Here is a 24,866-nt window from a genome sequence, read left to right as displayed (position 1 = left end):
GGAGCCCACCCAAGGGGCTGCGTAGAGGAGCGGCTCCAACAGAACAGGGCCTTAGGGATCTGGAAGGTCACTTCTCCACCAGAAAACAGGGGACGCCACAGCCAGACAGGCCTTGACAGTCCATCGAGCCCGCGGGCTTACTTTGCAGGAGCAGATAAGAGACCAGAGAGGCTGCCTGGCCGAGACCACACACCAAAGGGTGGTGCCAGGTCTGGAAGCCACAGCTCCCACCTCCTGCAAGCCCGAGACACCTGTTAATGGACTAAGTCTGAAGACAGGCCTTGCAGACGACCAAGAATTGCTGAACGTGGCAGATGGCTACTGCAGCCCCAAGGGCTACAGCCCCATTGCTAGACGGTGGCAATGAGACAATCACCTTGGTACCAAGTGTGGGGACCTGGCCTCCCAGTAGGACGAGGCCGGAACCTGAGGATCTACCGTCTGCTGATGCAGTTGGAATGGTTAACGGCTCTGAACTGCAGGGCTGACTGACCATTTCAAGGCCTTTATGTTGTCACCTGTCATATCTAATGCTGCAAGAGGAAGGTTTTCCTACAATGGGCTTCATGGAGAGCTATATGGCGAAGAGCTATATGACTACTGAGAGTTAAATTTATATTCATTAAAATTATGTAACTAGGGCTTCCCTGGTGGTGCAGTGGTTGAGAGTCCGCCTGCCGATGCGGGGGACACGGGTTCGTGTCCCGGTCCGGGAGGATCCCACATGCCGCGGAGCGGCTGGGCCCGTGGGCTGTGGCCGCTGGGCCTGCACGTCCGGAGCCTGTGCTCCGCGACGGGAGAGGCCACAGCAGGGAGAGGCTCACGTACCACAAAAAAAAAAAAAAAAAAAAATTATGTAACTAGAAATGCCTTTCCCAAGTTGCATGAGTCACATTTCAAGCACTCAATGGCCACATGTGGTGAGCGGCTACTGTGTTAGATACTACAGAATGGAACATCTCCATCACTGCAGAAAGTTCTATTGGACACCGCTGGTTTATAGCAGGGGTCAGCTAACTATGCCCCAGCCTGCGGCCCAAATCCAGCTGCCATGTGTTTTTGTTTTTGTCTTTGGCCGAGCTGACTGACTTGTGGGATCTTAGTTCCCCAACCGGACCCCAGCAGTGAAAGCGCCGAGTCCTAAGCGCTGGACCACCAAGGGATTCCCTGCCACGTGTTTTAATAAAGTTTTACTGGAACACAGCCATGCCCATTCACTTACGTATGGTGTAGGACTGCTTTTGTGCTGCAGCAGCAGAGTTGAGTACTGGTGACAGAGTCTTTACGGGCTGTAAAGCCTAAAATACTTACGATCTGATCCTTCATAAGAAAAGTTTGCTGATCTCTAGTGTAGACTGTCAAAAAGTGACATGAGGATCTTTTCTGGAAAGATGCTCACTGGCAGACCCAGGGATTACTAGTGGGTCCCAAGTGTCAGGATGACTTCACCGCACCACAGCCCCCACTGAGGAAGGAGGTGGGGAACATAAGGCTGGCAGCATCACCACGGAGCTTGATGGGGGTGCAGGACGCCCCTCCCCCAGCAGGCGCCTTCTCCAGGGTGACTGACCTTCTCCAGGGTGACCGACCTTCTTTCTCTAGGGTGACCCACCGCAGACAGACGGGGTGGGATGTGGTGTTTGGGTGGCTGCGAGTCTACCCAGGAAAACCACACACTAGAAGGAGCTCATCACTTGCTTTCTTTATTTTTCTATTCTTCGCAGGTCAGTGAGGCAGCAACATTAATAAAAAGTGAGAAGAACTCTTTTCTTGCATGGCAATTCAATAACCCCTCTCACACCGATGCTCCCAGATAATTCTAAGGGCTTTTCGTCAAATTGAGTCTAATCTGGATGGTCTGGCATCCCACACACCGAAAACAATGCCCGGAGTGATGTCGGCCAGCTTAGGAGTGCTCGTTTCCAGGAAAGGAGGGCTACGTTGAACAGAGAGGTTGACAGTCAGCCTCCTTCCAGCTCTTTTCAAGTCCTAGCAGGTCAAAGAGGAGAGCCAGGCTAACTGCTCTGGTTCCTTAGGGAGGTGGGCGCCTCCTGCTCTCCCCACCCAGGGAGCCCCCAGAGCTACTGCAGCAGCAGGAAGTTTGGGGGGTTCTCTGTGGACCCCACTGCACGCCATGAGCCCCAAAGCATGCCTGCTACCCACGCTCACTCTTGAACTATTCCAGCCTTTCTCTCTCTTTATGTGCATGTGATCCTTTGTTGAAAGGGAAACGAAGCTGACTCAAGAGGCCAACAGATGCTCGCTTGGTAATGTCTCTATTGTCAACAGAGTGCAGGATTTATTTGCAGCAGCTTGGAATGTCCTGGGGCCAGAGAGGGTAGATTCTCTTAGAATGCCCACGAGCATCTCGAATGGTAACATTTGGGACAGCAGAGCCCTGGGAACGCTGCCATTTTAGCCACGCAGATTGCAAATGTATGGGGAACTCTTGCTGACACGCAAACAGGAGAAGCACCAGTTTCCCTTCCTGTATAGCCAGGAGGCCCTCAACAGGCAAGCTCCTCTCTCTCTCTCTCTCAGACTCCCAGGATGACTTGCTGAACCCTCCGCCAGCCTTTCTCTGCTGCCCTGCCCAAGTTATTTGGATAAATGGGAACAAAGAAACTATCCTAAGCCTCCCCTCAGGACCAGCTTTGCAACGTACACATACTCCCAGGCCTTCTTGAATTACAGAGAAAACAATGAGGAGTGAGTCCTCTATGGAGCTACAACCAGGGTGGTTTAATTTGCAGGGGTCCAGGACACGACTCAAGAGTTGGGAGGTCACCCGCGCTGTCGTCTTTTCCGCCCCCGCAGCTTCAGCCGCCTGGCCGGCAGGCTGACGGGCTGCTTCCCGAACTTCTCCATGATCTCTCTGATCCTGGCCAGGTTGGTTTTGCTGAGCGTGAAGTCGCACTGTGTGGCCCCCATGTCATAGCCGACTACGCAGTTCTTGGTGGACGAGGTGAAACCTTCCGCCTTGGCCGTGACCATGTACTCTCCGGGGTTCAGAAGGCGCCAGTAATCCCCATCACTGGCTGTGAAAAGAAAGCAGGGGAATTCAGAGCAGCTCTTTTCTAACAGAGGTATCACCAGCTCTGTTATTCCAAGACCAGCCTCCTGGCCAGAGGGAGACTCACGGGCAGGCAGTGTGGAATTTGAGCCCCAGCAGATGCAAATTCTTAATGCATTTTGGAAGCCAAGATGTTTTCCTTTTTGGAAACCACCTTAATGGTTTTAACAGGAAGGGGACTGGGGTGTAGGCTCCCCGCAGCGTTAATACGCATGAGCAGAGATGGAGAAACAATCGCTAACATTCCTTTCTCCCTGACAATACACACCATTCATTATGAACTTGAATGTCTGAATGGGGTGCCTTTGCCACAGAATGCCATCTTGAAAAGCCATCTGTGCCTGGCTTCCTGGCTTCCCTTAGCATGGCTATAAATATAGAATAGTAGTATAGGGGTGGGGCTCTTCACGGCTGAAGAGAAGGAAAGGGCTACAAACGACCTCGGGGGAGGCCCCAAGGTCCACACCTCATTCCATGGTCCTCTATGAAGAAACGGAACTACAGGAGCGGGTACACGTGCACACGTTGCAGGCAGAGTCCCCTGCCCCTCCCCCCGCCCCGGTTACACCATATTGGTCAGGCACCCAACAGGCATCTAACTGGAGCCGGGTCCATCCTTAACGCAACGCTAGATCCTTGTTGCATAAAGTGGGGTTCTAGGCCAAGGCCACTCCTCCCCAGGGGGCCTACACCTGCTGAGATCACTTGGACCCCTGACATTAAAGAGGCTTCGAGACAGAAGAGGAGACATCAACTCCCACGTAGCACATGGAAGGACAAAGCAGGCACCGATCCACTGAACCCTCCAAGCCAAGTCCTGAGGTAGGTTGTATCATGATCCCCTTTTCTACATGAGTAATCGGAGGCCCAGGGAAGTGTCACGTCCTGCACAAGGTCACACAGCTAGTGACTAGCTGGTCTTCCCGGGCCAGGTTTGTTTTCTCTCTTACGATGATCTGTCCTGCCCGGTCTAAAGAGAAAAGGCTGGATTCGGTGAAGTGCTACGTAGGCCCGGGCAAGGTTTACTCATCTGAACGAACCCTGATGTCCTCTAAAGAATGGAAGAGAACTCCGTCTGTGTGCGAATATTTATCTCCCACATACACGCATATAACCCTCTGAAGCACCGTGGTTAAATTCACATCACAATCTTTATTCATCTGAGACGCCCCATGCAATGCGGTGAGCTCAGGAGAGCACAAGATGTCATGAAAAATGAAATACGCAGGCAGTTGTTCGCCACACGTCTGCACCGTCTACTAGCTGGTAAACAGGCCTCGATGTGAGAGCCCCAGGCACACAAAGCAGGCAGACGGCTCCCTGACTTTCTCGGCACTGCACCCTGTGTCTTCCTGCAGTGAAAATGCAAGGTTCTCAACTAAATAAAAGGCCACTTGGTGGCTTTTCAGAAGCCGAGAGCCACGCCCGGCCGCCTTCGTCTTGCTATGGGAAGGCCCGAGGCTCCCGGGCAGGCACGCGCTGAGACGTCTCCCCGGGGCTCCCAGGCACACCTGCCAGAGCCGCCCCTGCACCCTCCAGACCTCCCTGTCCCGTCTTGGCCCCGTGTTAAGCTGTGGGCTCCGTAAGACCTGTGGCTTATTCTTCGCCGCTTAACTGTGTGTTTCAGTCGTGTGTCCTTGATGTGTGCCAGCTGGATTAGGTGGGATGAAGACAGACAAACATGAAGACAAATGTCCTATTAACGTGACGAGTTGTACACATGAAGCCTCAGCCACTGCAGGTACTTTCTCCCCACCAACACCGGAGTGGATTCGTTAAGGCCAGGAACCGGCCACCTGCCAACTAACCTGATGGAGGCCGCTGGAGGCGAGACCTTTCAGTGGGAGCGCCCACCTTGAGAACACATTGAGGTCAGTCTGAAACACCCCAGGGAAGGGGCAGCCCGGGTTCTCACCAAGGGAGATGCTCAGGAAGCCAGGAGTGAAAGAAATCCGTAATTAACACGTGCTTGGCAGCTCTACTGATTCAAATGTATAAGGCGGCTTTGTAATTCTTTTTCTCCCCAAAATAGCAGAAGGCTCCCTCCTCATCCTCTCCCCAGTCTGCCCCCCTTTGCTGTGCTGGCCTCCTTCTTATTACATCATGGTGCCCTGTCAGGGGTGTGTTTCGGGGGTGAGCTCTGTGGAGCTGCAGGGGGAGGGTGGCGCCCGGCTGGCGTCGCCCAGCGTCAGTGGACAGAAGCAACGACCCAGGCCCTAATGAGTGGCCGTTGCTTAGCAGGTCGGGTTAGTGTTCCCAAACAAAGGACAGTCACGTGGCGTTCTGAGCCAGGTATTGGGCCAACGTATTTACCGGCATTTAGAAAGCATCCTTTACTAGCTTCTCTCCCTGTGGAAGTCCACTTAATACCCCTGTTTATTGTATATGCAAAATCCCTCCTGGAATAGAACTTATCAGATCACATAAGCCTCAGACAGAAATCAAGGCAAATTCAGAGCTTATGTGGAGCAATGAAGGACCCCGAAACCAACGCAATAAAGAACCATCCGTGACACACGGGACTCCTCTGTGATGCGAACGTGCTGGGAGATTAGTTTGTGGAGAATAAAGGGAGACGGAGCTGCGTTTTCCATTAGTTCATCAGAACTGTCTCCTTGATTACAAGGGCTTTGAAATTCCGAGCTCATTAGGCAATGCTCTCTCTGCTGGCTTGTGCGCCCCTGGGGACACTTTATCTCCCACTCTGTTTAAAACTCTTATTTTCTCACATTGCCTACAGAAGACTAACAGTCCAAGGAATGTTTCAGGCTCTTTTACAGGCACTCATTAATAATGTTTAAAATGCAAGGCCTATGCAGAACCAGATCAAATAGCCCCTTTCATCCACGGTGATCACCTGCACCTTGCATGTCTGGCCCGTGACAAGTTTACAATCTGCATCTGTTGAATTAATGAATGAATAAGTGAATGAATGAATGGATCAGTGTATGCCTGCCTATGTGGGCAACTATGTACCAAATGCCATGCTACCCAGTGTGCAACCTTGTGGTCAGTGGCTACAAGACCCTGGAGGACAAGTGGATGCTCAGGAAATATGGCTGCATGAAGAAACAGGCAACTACCTTGAAAGAAGGCGATTCAGGCCATCACACCACAGTCTACTGTTTTGTGGCGTTTCACCCATTTACAGAATAATTGTCCTTCTCTGCCAGGCAGGTAGCCTGGTACTGAAGAACACCTGGGCCAGGTCTGAATCCCAGCCTCCCCTGTGCTAACGTCCTAGAGCCTCTGCTTCCTCACAGGTCAAATGGGATCACCTCGGGGAGGACAGGGTGTCTTCACGCCCGTGATCAGCTAGCGGGGAAAGGGACCCTTCTCTTGTTCAGGGGGAACAGCGTGGGACGAGGCAAGGGGGACCCCATTGAGAGTCTCAAGCTCTTGGCTCAATCCCAGCTCAGCCTCTGGCTGTGCATCTGGGAAACGCCACATAACGTCCAGTGCGGCTGGCCACCCCGGCACAAGGTAAGCTCCTAGATCCCTGGGCACAGGTCAGGCCAAGTTAGTGTCAAATCTTGTTTCTCCCAGTTCAAGTGTGTCTGCAGGCTGAAGAGGTCTCTTTTACAGAAATCATGGTTTCCTTCCTCTTGCTGACGATGACTCTGTTTGCTACACCTGGGCAGGACCTGCCCTAGGTTGAAGGATGCCCTGCCCCCCACACCCTCCAATGGTTCACATCCTACTACCCAGGACCTACAAATTAACCTTATTTGGAAAAGGGGTCTTTGCAGATGTAATTAAGGATCTCAAGATCATCCTGGATTATGTGGATGGGTCCTAAATCCAATGACAAGCGTTCTCATAAGAGACAGAAGAGCAGAAGCCAGGAGGAGACGGAGGCAGAGACTGGAGAGATGCAGCCAAGGAAGCTCAGGAATGCCTGAAGCCACCAGGAGCTGGAAGAGGGAAAGGGGATCCTCCCCAGGGGCTCCAGGGGGAGCACGGCCCCGCTGACACCTTGATTTCAGACTCCCGGCCTCTATAACCGTGAGGGAATACATTTCTGTTTCTTTAAACCACACAGTCCGTGGTCATTTGTCATGGCAACCACTGGAAACCAATGCAGGACCCAGTGCCCTGCTCACTGCAGCTGACAGGAAAGCAGCATCTGCCTTGCTGACGCGGCGCTCCCCAACATCGCCCCCCACCCCCCCACGGAGGAAAACCTCTGCGTGTAGGTTTAAACATGCCTATGGGCACATCATCTCCAACAGAACGCTCGCTGACAATCTGACTTAAGCATCCAACCAGCTCTGTCCCACGTGCATCTGTCCCTGCATCGCGCTGCAAACATCAGCCATCAAAGTCAAGCTGGCCATTTCTCATTTCCCCCTGAACACGCCAAGTGCCATCCCAGGTGTTGAGAGTCCTGGGGCACAAGGGTAAGCCTGGGCTTGTTTCCGTATCACTTTCTAATCGGCAAAGAATGAGGCAGCCCTTGTGCAGATGCTCGGTGTCTGCGGGCTGCTTCCCAGCCAGCGCTGGAGCTCTGGAGCAAGCAGGGAAACAGCAGGGCAGCTGCTCCAACGGCTGAACCCAAGCCCCACGCGCCTCCTGAACCCTCAGTGGGTCCTTCGACCTCTTTGAGCTTCTGGTTTTCCCCTGAATAAGCGACAGAGAGAAGCCAGAGAGCAGAGGCTGAACACCTTGCTTTCCGGGGTCTCCACGCAAAGTTGGAGAAGAGAGACAATAAGCCAGGTCAGAGGAAGAAGTTTCTGGGCCTCAACTTGTGGTTTTAACTCAAGTGAAACACTTCAAGAAAATGCATATTTCCTCTTGAGAAACAGTTCACACACATTATCTGTAGTTACCTGTTCGGATGTCGTGGTTAACGCCCTCTACGGAGATAACAGCATTTGGAATTCCTTTTCCGTGCAAATCCCTCACCAGGCCTTTGATGCCCCGATGGACCTGCTCGCCAAACAGGAGAAGCGGGTGAGCTCGCCGATCAACTGTCAGAGCCAAGAGGGCCAGAAACCTAATGCCAGCCCAGTGCCACCAAGAGCCCCCCACAAAGCCACATCGGGCTCAAAAGCTCCCCGGCTCTGCGTGGGTTTGGTGTGTAAATTTCTGTATTCCTTTTGGGTCCATCTACTGGAAAGTCTTCCACTGGAGTTAAAATATTCCAGGAGTTTAGAAAATATTAGGATCTGAGATGGTTCATAAAAGACACATCCGGTAAAAATGGAATTTAATTTTTATAGGCACGTTTATTTTGACTTTCCTGGACTCTACAGACTCAATACATAGACTTTAAGAGTCAAAGAGGAGAGAAAAGACTCAAAAGACTCATCCCTGTAAAGTACAGTTCATCCTCAGGTCCCTTCCATTGATGAGCCGTGTCACATGACACACACCAACTCTGAACCTCGTGCCTCAGGCCCCCCCATCCGAAGATCCAAGGTGACATACCCTCATTTCCAGTGGCATTCTTTACACATATTGCTATGCCTGGGCACTTTATTCATAGGAGGCTCTTTGGCTAAACTGGGATCATCACGTTAGAATGACTAAGGCCTTCTCTCTCTTTGTTCATATATGAAATGAAAAACGAGCCTTCCCTTACAAAATTCCAGAGTGGGGATGGAAAGTGTGCTCATGGCTTCCCAGGAGGGCAGAACAGGTTCACACCCTTCTGTGCCAGGAAAGTGGGCTGTGGGCTGTGGGCTGCACTGACCCTCCCAGGATCCTCATGGATCAGACTTGGATGCTAAATCACAGGGACAACCTCTGCTACCACGAGGAGGTGCAGGTACCAGGAAGCTGGCAGCCCAAGCCCTTGGCTGAATGCTTCTTCTGACTCACCGATGAGAACCCACGCAAGAAGGGCAACCTCCCAATACAGGCTCAGCACCTTACTTCCAAATGAATGTGAGTCACGCTAGTCATAGGAAGTTCCACATCCTTTTTACTTCTCTGGTTCCTGTGAGTCTATTCCTTGTAGGGGCATGGATGTTATTTGGTTAGTTTTAGTACCAAACTAGAACCGGTTTGCTCAATGCTACAAGACAGGCGTATCCTTGAGAGCAGGAGGAAAAGAAGGCGTGCGAGGGTCCTAGCATACATGGCAGGACTTCCTCACCAGCTACAAAAGCAGAAGCTCAGCAGGCACTTGTTAGAACTGTTCCCAGGTGACACCCGACACCTGCAGCAGTGACTCCTCCTCAGCCTCCGAGCTGTGATGGGCTGAACTGTGTCCCCCACAAATCCATCTGTTGAAGTCCTTACCCCCAGTATCTTAGAATGTGACTATTTGGAGATAGCATCTTTAAAGAGCTGATGAAGCCCTAAGAGTGGGCCTTATCATCTGACGGCTGTCCCTGTAAGAAGAGGACATTTGGACACACAGGGACACCAGGAGTGTATGCACACTGAGTAAAACCACGTGCAGACACAGTGAGGAGGAGGCTATCTGCAAGCCAAGGAGAGAGGCTGCAGGACGAAACCAACCTGCTGACACTTTAATTTTGGACTTCTAGCCTCCAGAACCATAATTGCTGTTGCTTAAGTTCCCCGGCCTGTATATTTTGTTATGCAGCCCTAGCAGACGAATACAAGGGGCCAGAGTATGCTGGCTGGACAAACACCCCTTCCCCACGGAGCAGCATCCTAGAACCCCGGAAGTAGTCTCACTCACCATGAACCAGTGGGAGCCACTGACACTGACTTAGAGCTCACAGGCAACAGTTCCTTCTGACACTGCAGTCGCTAGCCCAGGGTGATGGCCACCGTAGGAAGCGCTAATTTTTTTTGTTTGTTTGATTGTTTTTTTTTTTTTTTTCGGTACGTGGGCCTCTCACCGTTGTGGCCTCTCCCGCCGTGGAGCGGACGCGCAGGCTCAGCGGCCATGACTCACGGGCCCAGCTGCTCCGCGGCATGTGGGATCTTCCCGGACTGGGGCACGAACCCGTGTCCCCTGCATTGGCAGGCGGGCTCTCAACCACGGCGCCACCAGGGAAGCCCGGAAGCGCTAATTTGATCTCAGGCTTTTGGCCCTCTCAAGGGCTCCGTTCCCTAGCTCCACCCCCCCACAGCCGTGTGCCCACGTCATACCTGCTCCATGAACACGATTAAGGATTCCCGATTGTTCTCCCACTCCTCAGGCAGCTCGCTCTCATGTGGATATTTATCACAGCCCACGTAGATGGACAGCTCGAAGCAGTTTGTGTGAAGGTAGCTGAAATCGTTGAGACCTGCCGAGCCAACCAGACAACGTTTTAACTGAACAGTGGTGCTCAAAGTGGCCCTGGGAGGCAGCAAGAATGTTCAAGAATGTGCTTCAGAGGACCTCCTTTGAACAAGGAGGTATCAAGTGTCTACTCCACACAAAAAATTAATTAGAGCAACTGATGGGGGACAGAATGGGGGGTTGAAATGGAGAGAAGATGCAGCCGGAACAGTCTGTGGGGAAGACAGGCATAGGTAGGACATCTTTGACAAAAGGACTGAAATGTTTTTTACATAAAATTATTTTCATTTTATTAAACTCAGTTTAATACTATTTTTAGGATAAAGGTATCATTTCTTTATTCTTTAAAAAATTGTTTTTTTTTTTTTTAAATTTATTTATTTATTTATTGATTGGCGGTGTTGGGTCCTTGTTGCTGCGCGCGGGCTTTCTCTAGTTGCGGCGAGCGGGGGCTGCTCTTCGTTGCGGTGTGCAGGCTTCTCATCGCAGTGGCTTCTCTTGTTGCGGAGCACGGGCTCCAGGTGGGAGGGCTTCAGTAGTTGCGGCATGCAGGCTTCGGTAGTTGTGGCTCGCGGGCTTAGTTGGTCTGCGGCATGTGGGATCTTCCCGGACCAGGGCTCGAACCCATGTCCCCTGCGTTGGCAGGTGGATTCTTAACCACTGCGCCTCCAGGGAAGTCTCTCTCTTCTGTTTTCTTTTTGTTGTTTTTTATGTTTTGAAAGGTATCATTAATCAATAGTATGGATTTTTAGTGTTTAATTAAATTTAGCTCAATAGTTATGCTGCTCTCTCAGCTACAGCTCTATAACTGTAGGATAAAAACTGCAGTTGTCTATTCTAAGTCACGAACAGAACTATCCATCCCACCATTTACCGAGTGTTTTACATAAGCCAGAAGCCGTCCTTAGCGCTCTGCATCCAAAGCTCATTTAGTCTTCATCACAAACCCAGCAGAGAGGTAGGCAGCATAGCCCAGTTTTACAAATAAGAGAATTGGGGCGGAGAATGGTTAAGGACCGCATTAAGGAAGGTATCCAGAATCGTGCGTCTGGACAGTCAGGGTTTGAACCCAGGTGTGGGTAATGTCTGCCCAGCCTTGCTTGTCCCTGCTGGGGGACTGAAGGGCAAATGTCCTCACCACCCAGCTGGAAAGCAGACAGTCTCATGCATCCTGACATGGCTACAACAGGCCTTGGTCCCTGTATTAGTTTCTTAGGGCTGCTGTTACAAAGGACCACCAACTGGGTGGTCTAAACCAACAGAAAATTATCCTCTCATACTTCTAGAGGCCGGGAGTCCAAAATCAAGGTGTTGGCAAGGCCAACACCCCCCTTTGGAGGGGGGCCACACCCCCCTCCAAAGGCTCTCCCTTGTTTCTTTCAGCTCCTGGTGGCCCCTGGCGCTCCTTGGCTTGTGGCCGCATCACTCCCATCTCTGCCTGTCTTCACAGGGCCTTCTCCTCAGTGTGTGTCTTCTCCTCTTCTGGCCCTTACAAGGACATTTATCACTGATTTTAGGGCCCATCTGGGTAACTGAAGAGGACCTCATCTTGAAACCCTTATCTTAATGACCCCTACAAAGACCCATTTTCCAAATAAGGTCACACTCACAGGTTCCAAAGATTAGGAAGTAGATGTATATTTGGGGGGTCCCATTCAACCCACGACAGTACCCCAAATGCATAAATGAATGTCAGGTGGCATAAAGTCCAGTGGCTCTCTTCCCAACATTTTATTTTTGGAAACCATTTGAAATAGCAAGAACACAGTGCTGCTATGTTATGTGTGAGGGCCAAGAGGACTCCCCCAGCAGAAGGCACCACCGACAAGCCCACCCTGGCTTCTGAGAATCAAGGCCACAGAGAGAGGAAGTTGGCTGGGCTGGTCTCTCTCTTGACCGGGGACAAAAAGCAGGTCCTCCTGCGCTTCAGCCTCGGTACTCACCCGTCCTCTCTTCCCTCCTTCCTCGGAGCGTTCAGTGATACATCCCTCAGTACAAATGTCTGTTTAAACATCACAGCTTTGGGTGTCAAGAGCAATTCTGTATCGATCTGCTGCCTAATCGATAAAGTCACAGACAAAAGGATACAAAATACACAGCCACTCTCTGTGCCAGATTCCAGATTCCAACCATTCACAGGTCACCAGCCATGGGACTTTGATCACATCTGTGATCAAATAAGAACAGTGACAGCAGTGGGATAAAAGGAGTGGGACGGTGTCAAGTTAACGGAAAAATCCCTCACAGGGCCTTGTCTGGCTGAAGAAGGTTGGTCAAAAATGCCAGCTCAGCTCATTCAGTGGAACCCGAGGCGTGGAACCTCAGGCAGGGCCCACAGATCAGCACAGACAGGCCCTCCCGGGAGGGCTGGACCCCTCCGCACACACACACGCAACTCTCATTATCCCAACCTCCAGGCCTTGTTAGTACTGAAATAAATAAACGTGATATTTAAAACTCTGGAGTGGGTCTGCCATTTTGCAATCAGTGCTAGAAGCGCTAGAAGGGTCGGCAAAATGAGAAACGAGGAGAGCGGTGGAAAACTTGCGCCAGGCTATCGTTAACGCTGAATTCCAGCCCTTCGGCGAGTGTCACGCAGCTGAGAACCCTCCGTAAGAAATGGCTTCAAAAGTGAAACGTGCGGGCAGGCGGTGTGGGGTGATCCAGATAGCTCTTCCCGGCTGAGGCTTCTTCCTTTGTGTTCTCTCTGGGCCTGGAATCCGGCTCTTGTCACGGCTTCAGTGTGGAACACGGGGCCACGCAACCCTTAAAGCTCTGTGGGCCCGATGCTGTCACAATATCTGCCTTCCCTGTGCGGGAGAGGATGCCAGACAGCAGCCGACACAAAGAAGGTCTCACATCCCTTTGGAGTTGAAATGCACACACTGCAAACGATGTGCCTTTTGAGGTAGACTGGACCCTGCTCCCAGCTACGCGCTCCCCACTAACTAAGGCCCGTCGGTGCACCGCTAACGAGTGAGCAAGACCCAAACACAAAGGAGTGGAGGGGGAGGAGAGGAGGGAAGGAAATTAGAAACCCCATCTCATTAATCTACAAAGAAATGAACCTGCAGACTTTGTCACACCGCCTGCAGGAAGAATGATTAAAAAGGCTTAAGCCACCACATGGCTCTGCCACAAAAGTCCCGAAATAATGGAAAATACAATTGATAGAAACAAATCAAATGCTGCTGATGTGATTAAGTGGCAGCCGACTTTTCAAAACGTTGCTATTGACCCACTGCTGACAAATCCCGCAGTGTCTGAACCCAATTTAGTCACAGCAGCCATAAAACCTAAACAGATACTTCACATAAAGATTATTGTAGGTTTTTAGGACTAGAATTGAAAAAGCAAGCATGCTTTTGGCTATAGGAAATTTTCTTGATAGGGATTTGCATTTATTTTTTTTTACTTTGAACAGAGCAAAACCCTGATGGAGAGAAATAAAACACCTCTGCTTGGTGTGTAACTAAGAAAGAAATGGCAAGCTTTCTGCATATGTTTAAAAATGGCCACGGGAACAAATATGTCTACTCCTTTTTAATTTTTTTTCCCCAGAGTGTCACATACCTCTAAGGTATGTGAAGGCTGAATCTCTAGCAAAGGAAAATAATATTAAAGTTAACGAGTACAGTAAAATAGAGATTAAGGATATGCTCATAAAAGATGTTTCATGGTGAGCATGCTACTAGAAGAGGGGGAAGGGAGGGGGTGGGAACTTATAACTGAGTGTTTCTGACAAGTAAGACACAGAACACACACATCCACCATCTACGTAATCCTCACAACAGTCCCAGAGGGATCATCGTCGTCGTCATCATCATCATCACCATCCTCAAGCCCATTTTACAAATGGAAAATATGGGGGGGTTCAGAGAGGTAAAGTAACTTGCCCAGAGTCACACAGCATTTAAGTGATGAACTAGAATTTGATCCCAGGTCTATTTGACATGGGATATTTTTCAAATTCATCAGCGGTTTGACCAACCTTCACAAAGTCAAGAAAATAAGCAATGAACGTTACATCTGGGGTCTTACCTTGCCAATGCAGAGGGACCTAAGGGAATGTGACATCCTCAACCATCCTCATTCTGGAGCCCTAGGCCGGGAGCAGCCCTGACACAGGAAACAAAGGGCTCATCCTGAAACTTGGACCACGGGGTCACCTGGCTGCTGCAAAGGAACTCCTAAAGTCTCCGCTGGAAGCCTCTGTGTCCTAAGCGGATGCTGGGAGCAGTACCTTGTCTTCCCCGAATCACAACAACGGGACTTTGGCCAGATGCCCTGATGTGGCTGGAAGACCTCCAGGAAACAGGAGATTTGGAAAAAGTCTCGAGCGTGGGATCAATGCCCCGCCTCCTCCAAGGGCTGACAGAACGTTTACCATCTCTGACCCTGTAACAGCCAACTAGCTCAGTGGCTATGAGCAGACCACAGAGTCAAACAGACCCCAGCTCTGCGCCCTGGGAGCCTGGACGGATCCCTCCCCGTCCCCAAGCCCCAGTCATCTCACTTATAAAACAGGGAGTAAGCCACGCCCCCTCAAAGACTACTGTGCGGGTGAAAGAGGAGTCCACAGAGAGTTCTGGCACCTTATAAATGGTTAACTACCGTAGCTATCATGCTGGCAACAATGATAAAAGAAGGCTGGGCAGGAGATGGTCCTCCCTCCCGGTCCAGCAGTCAGTCCGTCGTCATCGGGCCGCACGACGACCGCAGGACCATCATACTTACTTCCGGCCACAGTGTGCCAGGAAGCCCCATTGACGGTCCCATCCTCTTTCTGGAAGTCCTCCGTGTGGCACGCCCTCCTCCTGGCATCCGTCATGAGGCGGTGAGTGGAGGCGTAGGCGTAGGCCAGCCAGCGGAACACGTGGTCGTCGGGCGTGGGCGTGTGCTCCTGCATCTTCCACGCCGACCTCACCATGTCGTAAGGGTAGGCCACCACCAGCTCTCCCCCCTGTAGGTTGCCACCCAGCACGAAGGGGATCTTCTCCATCCAGGCTATGACTGCCCTGGTCTCCGCTGCCACCTGTGAACGTTCCACATTGAAACACATTTGAGAAATCAAAGAAGGAGGAAAGTGCTTTCTCCCCCTAGCTTTCCACACGGGGACATAGTTGAAAAAGCCATCATTTTACGGAATCACCTGAGCAAAATTTAGAGTTTCAAAATCTGTCCTGGGAAAACTGGCCACTGTGGAAATAATGAATAAAAAAAAGAGAAACCCAGAGAAGTTTCGTTTCCCAGGAACATTCCAGTTAATGCACAAAGAGGGAAGGACAGAATTAGAGCATCAACGTTCTGCAACTCCACTGAATTAATGGCTCAGTCAATGGATTAACGCTCACCAATCGTTACAAAGAGAGAGAACCAAACGTAACGTGTCTCCTGATGAAAGAACACACACCAAAAAAAACCCATCAGCCCTGTACGTGACCAAGCCTCTAGGCCAGGGGTCGGCAGACTTTTTCTATTAAGGGCCAGATAGGAAATATTTTAAGCTTTGAGGGCCATGCAGTCCCTGTGGCAACTACTCAACTCTGTCATTGTAGCAGGGCGGCACCACGGACAATATGCAGACGAATAATCATGCCTGTGTTCCAGTGAAACACCATTTACACAAACAGGCCCGAGTGGGACACGGCCCACGGACTGTAGTTTACCAACCCCTTCTTGCTCTACGTAGGCTAGCGGTCAGGATCTCACTGCCGATTGACAAGAAACATAGAGGAATATGTTACATGACATCACAAGAATACAGTCAGTAGCACATAGACAGTGGGAAATGTTAGAAGACAATCTAGTTGTTTATAACCTAGTTGTTACAAGATAAACAACAAAAACATTGCAAGAAAAAATGGAGAAAGTGATACAGGAGATACGTACAGTTTAAAGGAGACTTGAAAAGCTTATAAACCAATCAAAACGAATGGGCTCTAGTTGGATCCCAATTAAAACAAACAGAGAGAGAGAGAGATGGAGAATGATTAGAGGAGAAATGTGAACACTGACTGGATATTTATAATATTATGAAATGATTTATTTTGATATGATAATGGTAATAATTTATGGCTTTAAAAGAGAGTCTGATCTTTTAAAGATACTTCCTGAAATATTTACAAATGAAATGATATCATACCTGGGATTTGCTTCAATAGTCTTGGGGGGGAGGAGGAAGTGGCTGAAGATGTAGATGAAACATGAATTGATGTGTTGAAGCTGAGATGGGTACATGGGGCAGGAGGTCCTTTACAGCTTCCTCTCTAATTTTGTATGCTTCACTTTTTTTAATGATAAAAAGTTAAGAGGAAAAAAGAAAGGAAGGAAGAAAGAAAAGGAACTGACAGTGTTAGAAGCTAAAATTGGGAAGCTTGATACGGTCAAATACTGATCAGTAATCAAATATTTATCATGTTACTGATCCGTCCGAAGATAATTCCAGTAGGAAAAAATGATAATGGAAAAGAAATAAACACTGGAAATGGTTTAACTATGCTGTATGGAAAACTGATTAAGGAATGAAAATGACTTGAAGGATTCATTAAGCTTTGCTTTTGTTTTTGTTCCTAAACACATCAGGGGCCCTGGACTGGACGAATCTTAGAATTTAGCTCATGATACAGTATCATTATTGACCCACACTTGGTCATCTTCTCTTATATTTTGATATAATAAACACCGGTGAACCAAAGAATCAGCTTTTATTGACAATTTCTGCATACACATGTGATTTCCTCTGTCCCATCCTCCTGCTTCTCACTCGGAGGTAACCGCTATACCCTAAACGATATGATTCTGATTCTCTTTTGTTTAACTCCACATGTGTATGCCTAAAAATATACTGCTTGGTTTTACCTTCTTTTGATATGAAAAAAGGCAGAGAAACCATACTGATTACTGTCTTCCGTAATTTTTTCGCCTTAGTTTATGTTGCTAAGACTAATATGTGTTGCGTAAAGCTATATAGTTCACTTCAATATGAAGATCTCATCAAAATGAATTTATCTGTTCTCATGGTGATGGGCATATAGGAAATTTTCCATTTTTGGCTATAATGAATAGTGTTGCTTTTAACTTGTGCTGTCTTCTGGTATACCTGCGCTGAAATTTATCTTGCATAAATCACTAAAAGTGTAGCTGCAGTCATAGGTATATACATATTCCACTTTACAAGATAATCAAATTATTTTCCGACATCGCTGTGTTAATTTACACTCTCACCCACGATGAATAAGAGACCCACTGTCCCATATCCTCTCCAGAGCTCGGCTACTGTTGATTTTGCTGAATCAATGGGTGTAAAATGTTCTCTTAACTGCATTTCCTTCGTACTAGTAATGCTGAACATCTTTTCTTGTTTATTAACCATATGTTCCCTCCTCCACGAATTGCCTCTTTGTATCTTTACCCATTTTTCTACTGAGCTGTTTCTATTTTTTTCATTTGTTATTATCTTTTTAAAAATTCTAATTCTTTTCCAACTGTATAATTTTCAAATAACATCTCTCAGTTTTTAACCTCTTATTATAGTTTTTAAAATCTTTCGACAAACGGGCTTTTAAATTTTGATGTAGCTAATTTATTAATCTTTTATTATGCTTTGTCCCAGTGACAGTAAGTAACTAGACCCACAGGCATGAAAGGCGGCCTTAGGAGGAAATGTGTCCCACACATAAAATGACTGGAAAGAAGAAAGTAGCAGCAGAAATCAATACCACCTCAACTTTCCTGAGCGTGAGGCCTCATCTGTTGCTATGATCAGTGCCCTCCTGCAGTTTTGAGGATTGAGAAATAATACCCTTTTGCTCCTGATATTTGACACAGAACCCTAATGTTGATGGCACTGCCATGCAGATTGGTAGCCAAGGTGCACACTCCTTCTCCCCTGGGTGGACGATGGTGAGGGGTGCACAACAATGTGAATGTACTTAGTGCCACTGAACTGCACAGTGAAACATGGTTAAAAGAGGAGGTTTTCTATTATGTGACTTTTACCACAATAAAAAAATTTTTTTCAGTAATAATGATAGATGGATAGATAGACACACATGCACAAATATCAAAGGGATATGTGTAAGGGAAAAAATATTTGTCAACTCATTCATCAAATATTTACTCTGTTTTTTAGTGTTGGGATGTATATTGTTTGTGATTAATCTCCTCAGTTAGTATCCAGTCTATCTAGTACCTGATTGAACTCAGGTGAACTAAAGACATTCTACCAAATATGTATCTTACTTTGATTGTTACAAAGATATTGAGTTCATTTTTCTTATGCTACAAGAATTTTTTTAAAATTAGGTATCTTGGGCTTCCCTGGTGGCGCAGTGGTTGAGAGTCCGCCTGCTGATGCAGGGGATACGGGTTCGTGCCCCGGTCCGGGAAGATTCCACATGCCGCGGAGCGGCTGGGCCCGTGAGCCATGGCCGCTGGGCCTGCGCGTCCGGAGCCTGTGCTCCGCAACGCGAGAGGCCCACGTACCGTAAAAAAAAAAAAAAAAAAATTAGGTATCTACTGAATTCCATGATAAGTACATTAGATGCAGTTAGGGATAGAAAAAATGTTTCAAAAATATATAATGTGCCCTCAAGCAGCCTACCATTTAGCAAGGGAGATAAAACTAATGATAAACATCTCTTTTACAAGTTTAAAAGTGCCAAAAACTCATAAAGAAGACGTGGCTAAAATGGCATGGGGGTTCAGGAATTATGACAATTATGCAGTCGTATCCACTATGTTTCCATAAATTAATGAGGCATTACAGCATAGTTATAAGAACTGGAGGGGGCGTGGGATGAACTGGGAGATTGGGACTGACATATATACACTATTGATACTATGTATAAAATAGATGACTAATGAGAACCTACTCTATAGCACAGGGAACCCTTTCAATGCTCTGTGGTGACCTAAATGGGAAGGAAATCCAAAAAAGAGGGGATGCATGTATACGTATAGCTGATTCACTTTGCTGTACAGCAGAAACCAACACAACACTGTAAAGCAACTATACTCCAGTAAAAATTAATTTTAAAATATTTTATTTTAGGATTAATACCACTTAAAATCATTTTCCTCACCATGAAAAATCATTGTAAATGACTGTTAAATTTTATCAGATACTTCTTTCTGCAGACAAATTATTTCTTTTGTTTTTTTCTATCATTTCATTGATTTTTGCTCTTGTTAATCACAGTCTTTCTACATTTGGGGGGTTTCTTCTGTTATTCTTTTGCTAGCTTCTTAAGTTAGTTGATGTTCAGCTTTTTATTTTGGAATATAATCATTCAAAGGTATAAATTCCTGAAAGCACTATTTTTTTGCTATACTCCACAAATTTTAACATTTAGTGTTCTCATTATCTTTGATTTATTTTTTAGTCGCCAGTATGAACTCTTTCTTTGACCCATTACTTAATTTTTTAAAAAATTTTCTAAATACATGGTGATGTTTTCATTAACCTTATTACTGTCTGATAGTTTAATTGTATGGTGGTGAGAGACTCATGGTCTGCCTGACTCCTATTTTCTGAAATTTGTTGAGATTTCCTTTACAGACAAGAACACCATCAATTTTTGAAAATTCTCCAGGGATTACTCAGAAGAATATGTATTCTCTACTTGTTCGTTGTAGAACTCTTACAGATCCCTATGTCAAGGCTGTTAATTGTTATTCAAATCTCTGTCTTTGCTGATTTCTTATCTATCTAACCTGTTCATAACTGAGAAAGGTATTGGTGATGGCAGGTGTGTGTAATTCTCCCTGTGTTTTTAAAGAACAAGCTCAAAAAACTAAATTCTAGACTTAAAGCAAAGACTGAAATCCAAGGACTTTCCATAATTGTGCTAAAATGATTACTTATCTCTCAGAGACTCAAGGCTAAGAAAACTGGCAACCATATTCCAATTGCGGTCCAAGCGTTCCCAAATTATAACATCACGTGAATCCGCAGCTTTGCCAGATGTCACTAGTATGTTAGCTTGGAAAAAATCAGGGATTATGTAGGGTGGAATTAGGAAATGTGAGAAAGGATTCAGAAGACCCAGAGGGCCTGAATTCTTTACTTCTCCACCTCCCATAAGGCGCCCTTGGGCATCCTAACTAAACCACATGGTATGGCCACTGTCTGTCTCCATCATTTGACCGGTTGCTTCTTGAGGTCCTGAAGAACACGATCCTGTGCATCACTAAATGAAGCAAGCACGCTGGCCCTCCAGTAAGTGGTAACCACATGTGCTGTGAGCCGGAGCTCTGGAGAGCTGCCCTCTACCCATTCATCTTTTTCCCCTTGATTCCTCAAGAAGAAAAGCCAATGATTATTAATAATTTTTTTTTTTTGATCTTGCAATGTGCTTGCCTAAAATATAGCATGTCCCAGCCTTCCCTTTGGTGGGTTGATACCGAGTTTTGAGTAAATTCTCCCAAGAATTAAACAAAAGTATTATGCAGGAATTCTAGGAATGCCTAGAAAGTTAACTGATTTATCTGAGAGAAGACTTTTTTTTAACCTTTTCTCTCCTTTTCCTTCAAAGACGTGATCGCTGGAGCACCAAGATGGAACTGCCATCTTCAATTATGACCTTGAAAATCAAAATCCACATGCTAACATATGGAGGCAGAAAGATGACTTTTGGGTTCCTGGTGATCATAGGCTTCTATCTGGCTGGCCCTGAACTATCTGCCTCCAGGGTTCTCTTTTTTTTTTTTTTTTCTCGGTACGCAGGCCTCTCACTGTTGTGGCCTCTCCGTTGCGGAGCACAGGCTCCAGATGCGCAGGCTCAGCGGCCATGGCTCACGGGCCCAGCCGCTCTACGGCACGTGGGATCCTCCCGGACCGGGGCACAAACCCGTATCCCCTGCATTGGCAGGCGGACTCTCAACCACTGCGCCACCAGGGAAGCCCTCCAGGGTTCTCTTATGTGAAAAAAGAAAAAAAAAACACTTTTACCTCGTTAAGCCGCTGTCATTTTTTTCTGTTGGTGTACCCAAACCTAACACTCATATAGTAATCAAGGCAGATTACTATATAGGACAAGAGACTAAGGGTAAAGAGCATTTACAGTGGGCAGAGGAGGCAAGAAAAGGCATGGGAAATTCTGCGAAAATTATTTCTTCCGCAAGGTACTTTTCGGAAAACTAGACCTAAGAAATTTGGGGGAGACATTTCTCATCCAGTTGCATTTTTCTTTCCGAAGAAGCACCACATGTAATAAATCCATGGGGACTCGTGAAAATAAAAGATATCTCAAGTAATCAGTGAGGTCTAAGGACAAATTTCACTGCAATTTCACGGCACTGCCAAAGGTGAAGATTATAATGACCGAAACAAACATGCACAATTCAGGCAGAGTTTTTTCGGGAAGCAGTGCAAAGAGATCTAATTAAATGATTTCTCTTCTAGGAAGAATCTCCTCAAATTTCAATTTAAAAGGTAGTTATTATCTAGCACACTTCCCTACTTTTGGAGAAAACATGAAAGGAAAAAATGATTTTGTCTTGTTCTTAAATGTTATATCCTCTGCAAATACCGGTGGGTTTAACTTTGGCCTCTGCTGCTCTAGAGATTATGGGGTCTTTTTACTCACCGTGGCATTTTCAGACAGAAACCACTCAGGGATTGCAATATAGTGATTGGGAACTTTCCGTGGGACGTTCTGTCGGTCCTCTGCCCCCCAGAGCAGTGTGTTTAAGTCAGGAAAGTTGTTGTTGATGTCAATTCCGTCATGGGTCCAGCGTCCCAGGGACCAGCCTCCCAGCTCCGAGCCCTGGGAGAAAATTCAGAATATGAGGAACCCACAGACTTCTGGACCATTCTGTCTCTCACATACATGAGGCACCTCCGTCTCCATCTCCATCTCCATTGGGGGTGTGTCTCTAAGCCTCTACGCACCCTCTGACCCAAAGATGACATCCAAAGGAGAATATGTGGCTAATAACCTGTTAATATTTGGTGGGTGATGGATAATATAGCCAAGCAACTCCAAAGAGATTCCAGAATGCACAGAATCGTTCCTGCCATATGGCAGTGCTCAGAAAAGTATTAGGTCTCCCCTGCCTCCTCTTCCTTCACCTCTTCTACACAGGTTGAATGAAACTCAAGTAGTAATGAGTCTAAGACTCTGTCAGTGCAAAAATCCAACGCCACCAAGTTAATGCTTTCTCCCTGCAATTCTGGCTCACTATTTTGCACTGCAAATCCCTAACCAGCCATTTGCACCAATAAATACAACCAAAACTCTGCACTGTAAAACTTGCATTTGATAGGTACCATTGTTTTAAATATAGTTTTCCATTTTATTCCCAGATACTGTGATATATAATTATAAATACACAATACAACATTACACTAACTGTAATCTATACATAACTCTCTATATAACTATAACCTATATAAATTGTATATCATAATTGGAACATGACATATAAACAATATATCAGAATAATAAGAATAACTGTCCTCAGAGAACTGATGAGAGGACTGCAGGTAATAATCGAGGTTAGAACGCGCCTGACGTGCCCAATCGATGCTATAGGTGTTATTATTCTTCTATCCTATTGTTCCCACTGTATATATAACAATGTTATTATTCATGTTCATTTTCTTCAGTCTGTTAGTGTCTCCCCATAATTCTCAATTACTGCTGTGCATCTTTCACAAGCCTTGCAGGTTTCCTTGTCTCAGCAGAAAGACACTTAAGCAGAAAGCTGGTAATGTGGAATTCAGATCAACTCATGGCTCAGCACATTGTGCAGGGGGGAGAGGGGGTGGCTAGCTGCTGTGCTGGGTGAGAGGAACGGTCCATTACCCCCTCGTAGGCCTTCTCATAGCCGTCGGGGTTGAGGGAGGGGATGATGTGGATCCGGGTCTCCTCCACCAGGCGGACAATGCGCGAGTTGCGGGCCAAGTACTCCTGGCACAGAAACTGCATCAGCAGAAGCATCAGCTCCCGGCCCAGCACCTCGTTGCCATGGGCCCCTGCGATGTAGTGGAACTCGGGCTCACCTTTACTCAAAGATGGGAAAAAAACAGAGGATCATGTCGGGCGCTTCCAGCAAAACAGTCCTCATCACATTGTACTAGGAAAGAAATCTGAATAATAGAAACTTACAATTTTAGCCCTCTCTGTTCTTTCAAATCAACCACAATTATACCAGTACAATTTTTATTAATTCCCAGATAGTCAGATATATAAGAAAATGAGTAGAAAAATCTCAAATGATATCCAGCCACGGGGAAGGAATGTTTAGACTTATTTGGCAAGAACAAATACAATAACACAGTGTTTAGAGTTTAAAAGTTACAAATTAAACACAAGCCAGAGCAATTATTTTTCTCTTCCGGGAGGCAATTATTTTTCTTAAAAGAACTTTGTATTCAATTTTATAAAGATACAGAGATGAATAAATGCAAGCAGAAAATAGTGTCAGGGCAAGTCAGCAGGGACACCGTTTTGTAAAGGGGGCCTGTCTTTGAGCTTGTTCTCTTCAAAGTTCAGCTTTTTCAACGTCGCATTTGTCAGTGCGGCCGCGAGCTGACGGCACTTCTGCCTCTTTTGTTGGCCAAGCTACTGCTTTTGCGGAAATGTGATTTCACCCACAGATAAAGCCCTTACCCTTTGAAAGGCACTCCTGAGAGAAACTCCTGGAATACCGATGAAAATTAAAGTCGAGAGAATCAGACAAATCTTTGCATTTAACTTGCAGTGGATTTCTAAAGGGCTCACAATTTTACCAAAAAGAAAAATCTCTGACCCCACTCCCGCTCCTCCAAACCCACTGACTTGTAGGAGAACATAGTTTTGGGAGTGATTGAATGAGAAATGGCTGAAAACAGGAAATGCTTGAAAATAGGAGGAAATTTAAAAGAAAATTAAGGGAACCACCTCTAACGAGAGCCCTTAATGACCAGGAAGTCCAGAATTTTCTCCGGGAAAAAAAACTCTGTCCTGGGCTTCCCCGGTGGCACAGTGGTTGAGAGTCCGCCTGCCGATGCAGGGGACGCGGGTTCGTGCCCTGGTCCGGGAGGATCCCACATGCCGCGGAGCGGCTGAGCCCGTGAGCCATGGCCGCTGAGCCTGCGCGTCCGGAGCCTGTGCTCCGCAACGGGAGAGGCCACAATGGTGAGAGGCCCGCGTACCACAAAAACAAAACAAAACAAACTCTGTCCTAACCATCTCCAGCCATTTTCCTCTTTGGTTAGCATGACCGGTCTCAGAGACGGGGAACAGAATTAAATACAGTCCGTTTGGAGAAAAGGAGGGTATTTCTTAAGTAATTTGATAGCCCACATCATAAAATGAGGCGTTCACAGAACCAAGATCTGCAGCATCTATGTGGGAGTGAGTGCATGGACAGCTCCCGCTCGGTTTCGTGAATGTCCTCACAGGGGGACCATCGCCTCGCTCTTTAAGAAAGCACCAGACTCGGGCTTCCCTGGGGGCGCAGCGGTTGAGAATCCGCCTGCCGATGCGGGGGACACGGGTTCGTGCCCTGGTCCGGGAGGATCCCACATGCCGCGGAGCAACTAAGCCCGTGAGCCATGGCCGCTGCGCCTGCGCGTCCGGAGCCTGTGCTCCGCAA

At 47.3% G+C, this 24,866-nt stretch overlaps 1 protein-coding gene across 1 annotated transcript in view; it reads right to left on the bottom strand.

Moving 5' to 3' along the window:
* Positions 1-1,687: 1,687 nt before the first annotated feature.
* The window catches only part of CPXM2 (carboxypeptidase X, M14 family member 2), a 128,378-nt gene continuing 105,199 nt past the window's right edge, over positions 1,688-24,866 (bottom strand). The window contains exons 9-14 of the mRNA XM_059052639.2: positions 23,093-23,289; positions 21,872-22,051; positions 15,018-15,315; positions 10,145-10,284; positions 7,903-8,002; positions 1,688-3,038 (exon numbers count right to left, since the gene is read on the bottom strand). Of these exons, the coding sequence (XP_058908622.1) occupies positions 2,785-3,038; positions 7,903-8,002; positions 10,145-10,284; positions 15,018-15,315; positions 21,872-22,051; positions 23,093-23,289 (1,169 nt within the window). The 3' untranslated portion in view covers positions 1,688-2,784. The remainder of the gene's footprint in view (positions 3,039-7,902; positions 8,003-10,144; positions 10,285-15,017; positions 15,316-21,871; positions 22,052-23,092; positions 23,290-24,866) is intronic.

The sequence above is a fragment of the Kogia breviceps genome, chromosome 2, assembly GCF_026419965.1.
Source record: "Kogia breviceps isolate mKogBre1 chromosome 2, mKogBre1 haplotype 1, whole genome shotgun sequence".
NCBI classification, from domain to species: Eukaryota; Metazoa; Chordata; class Mammalia; order Artiodactyla; family Physeteridae; genus Kogia; species Kogia breviceps.
This window is presented reverse-complemented; position numbering and strand designations above follow the sequence as displayed.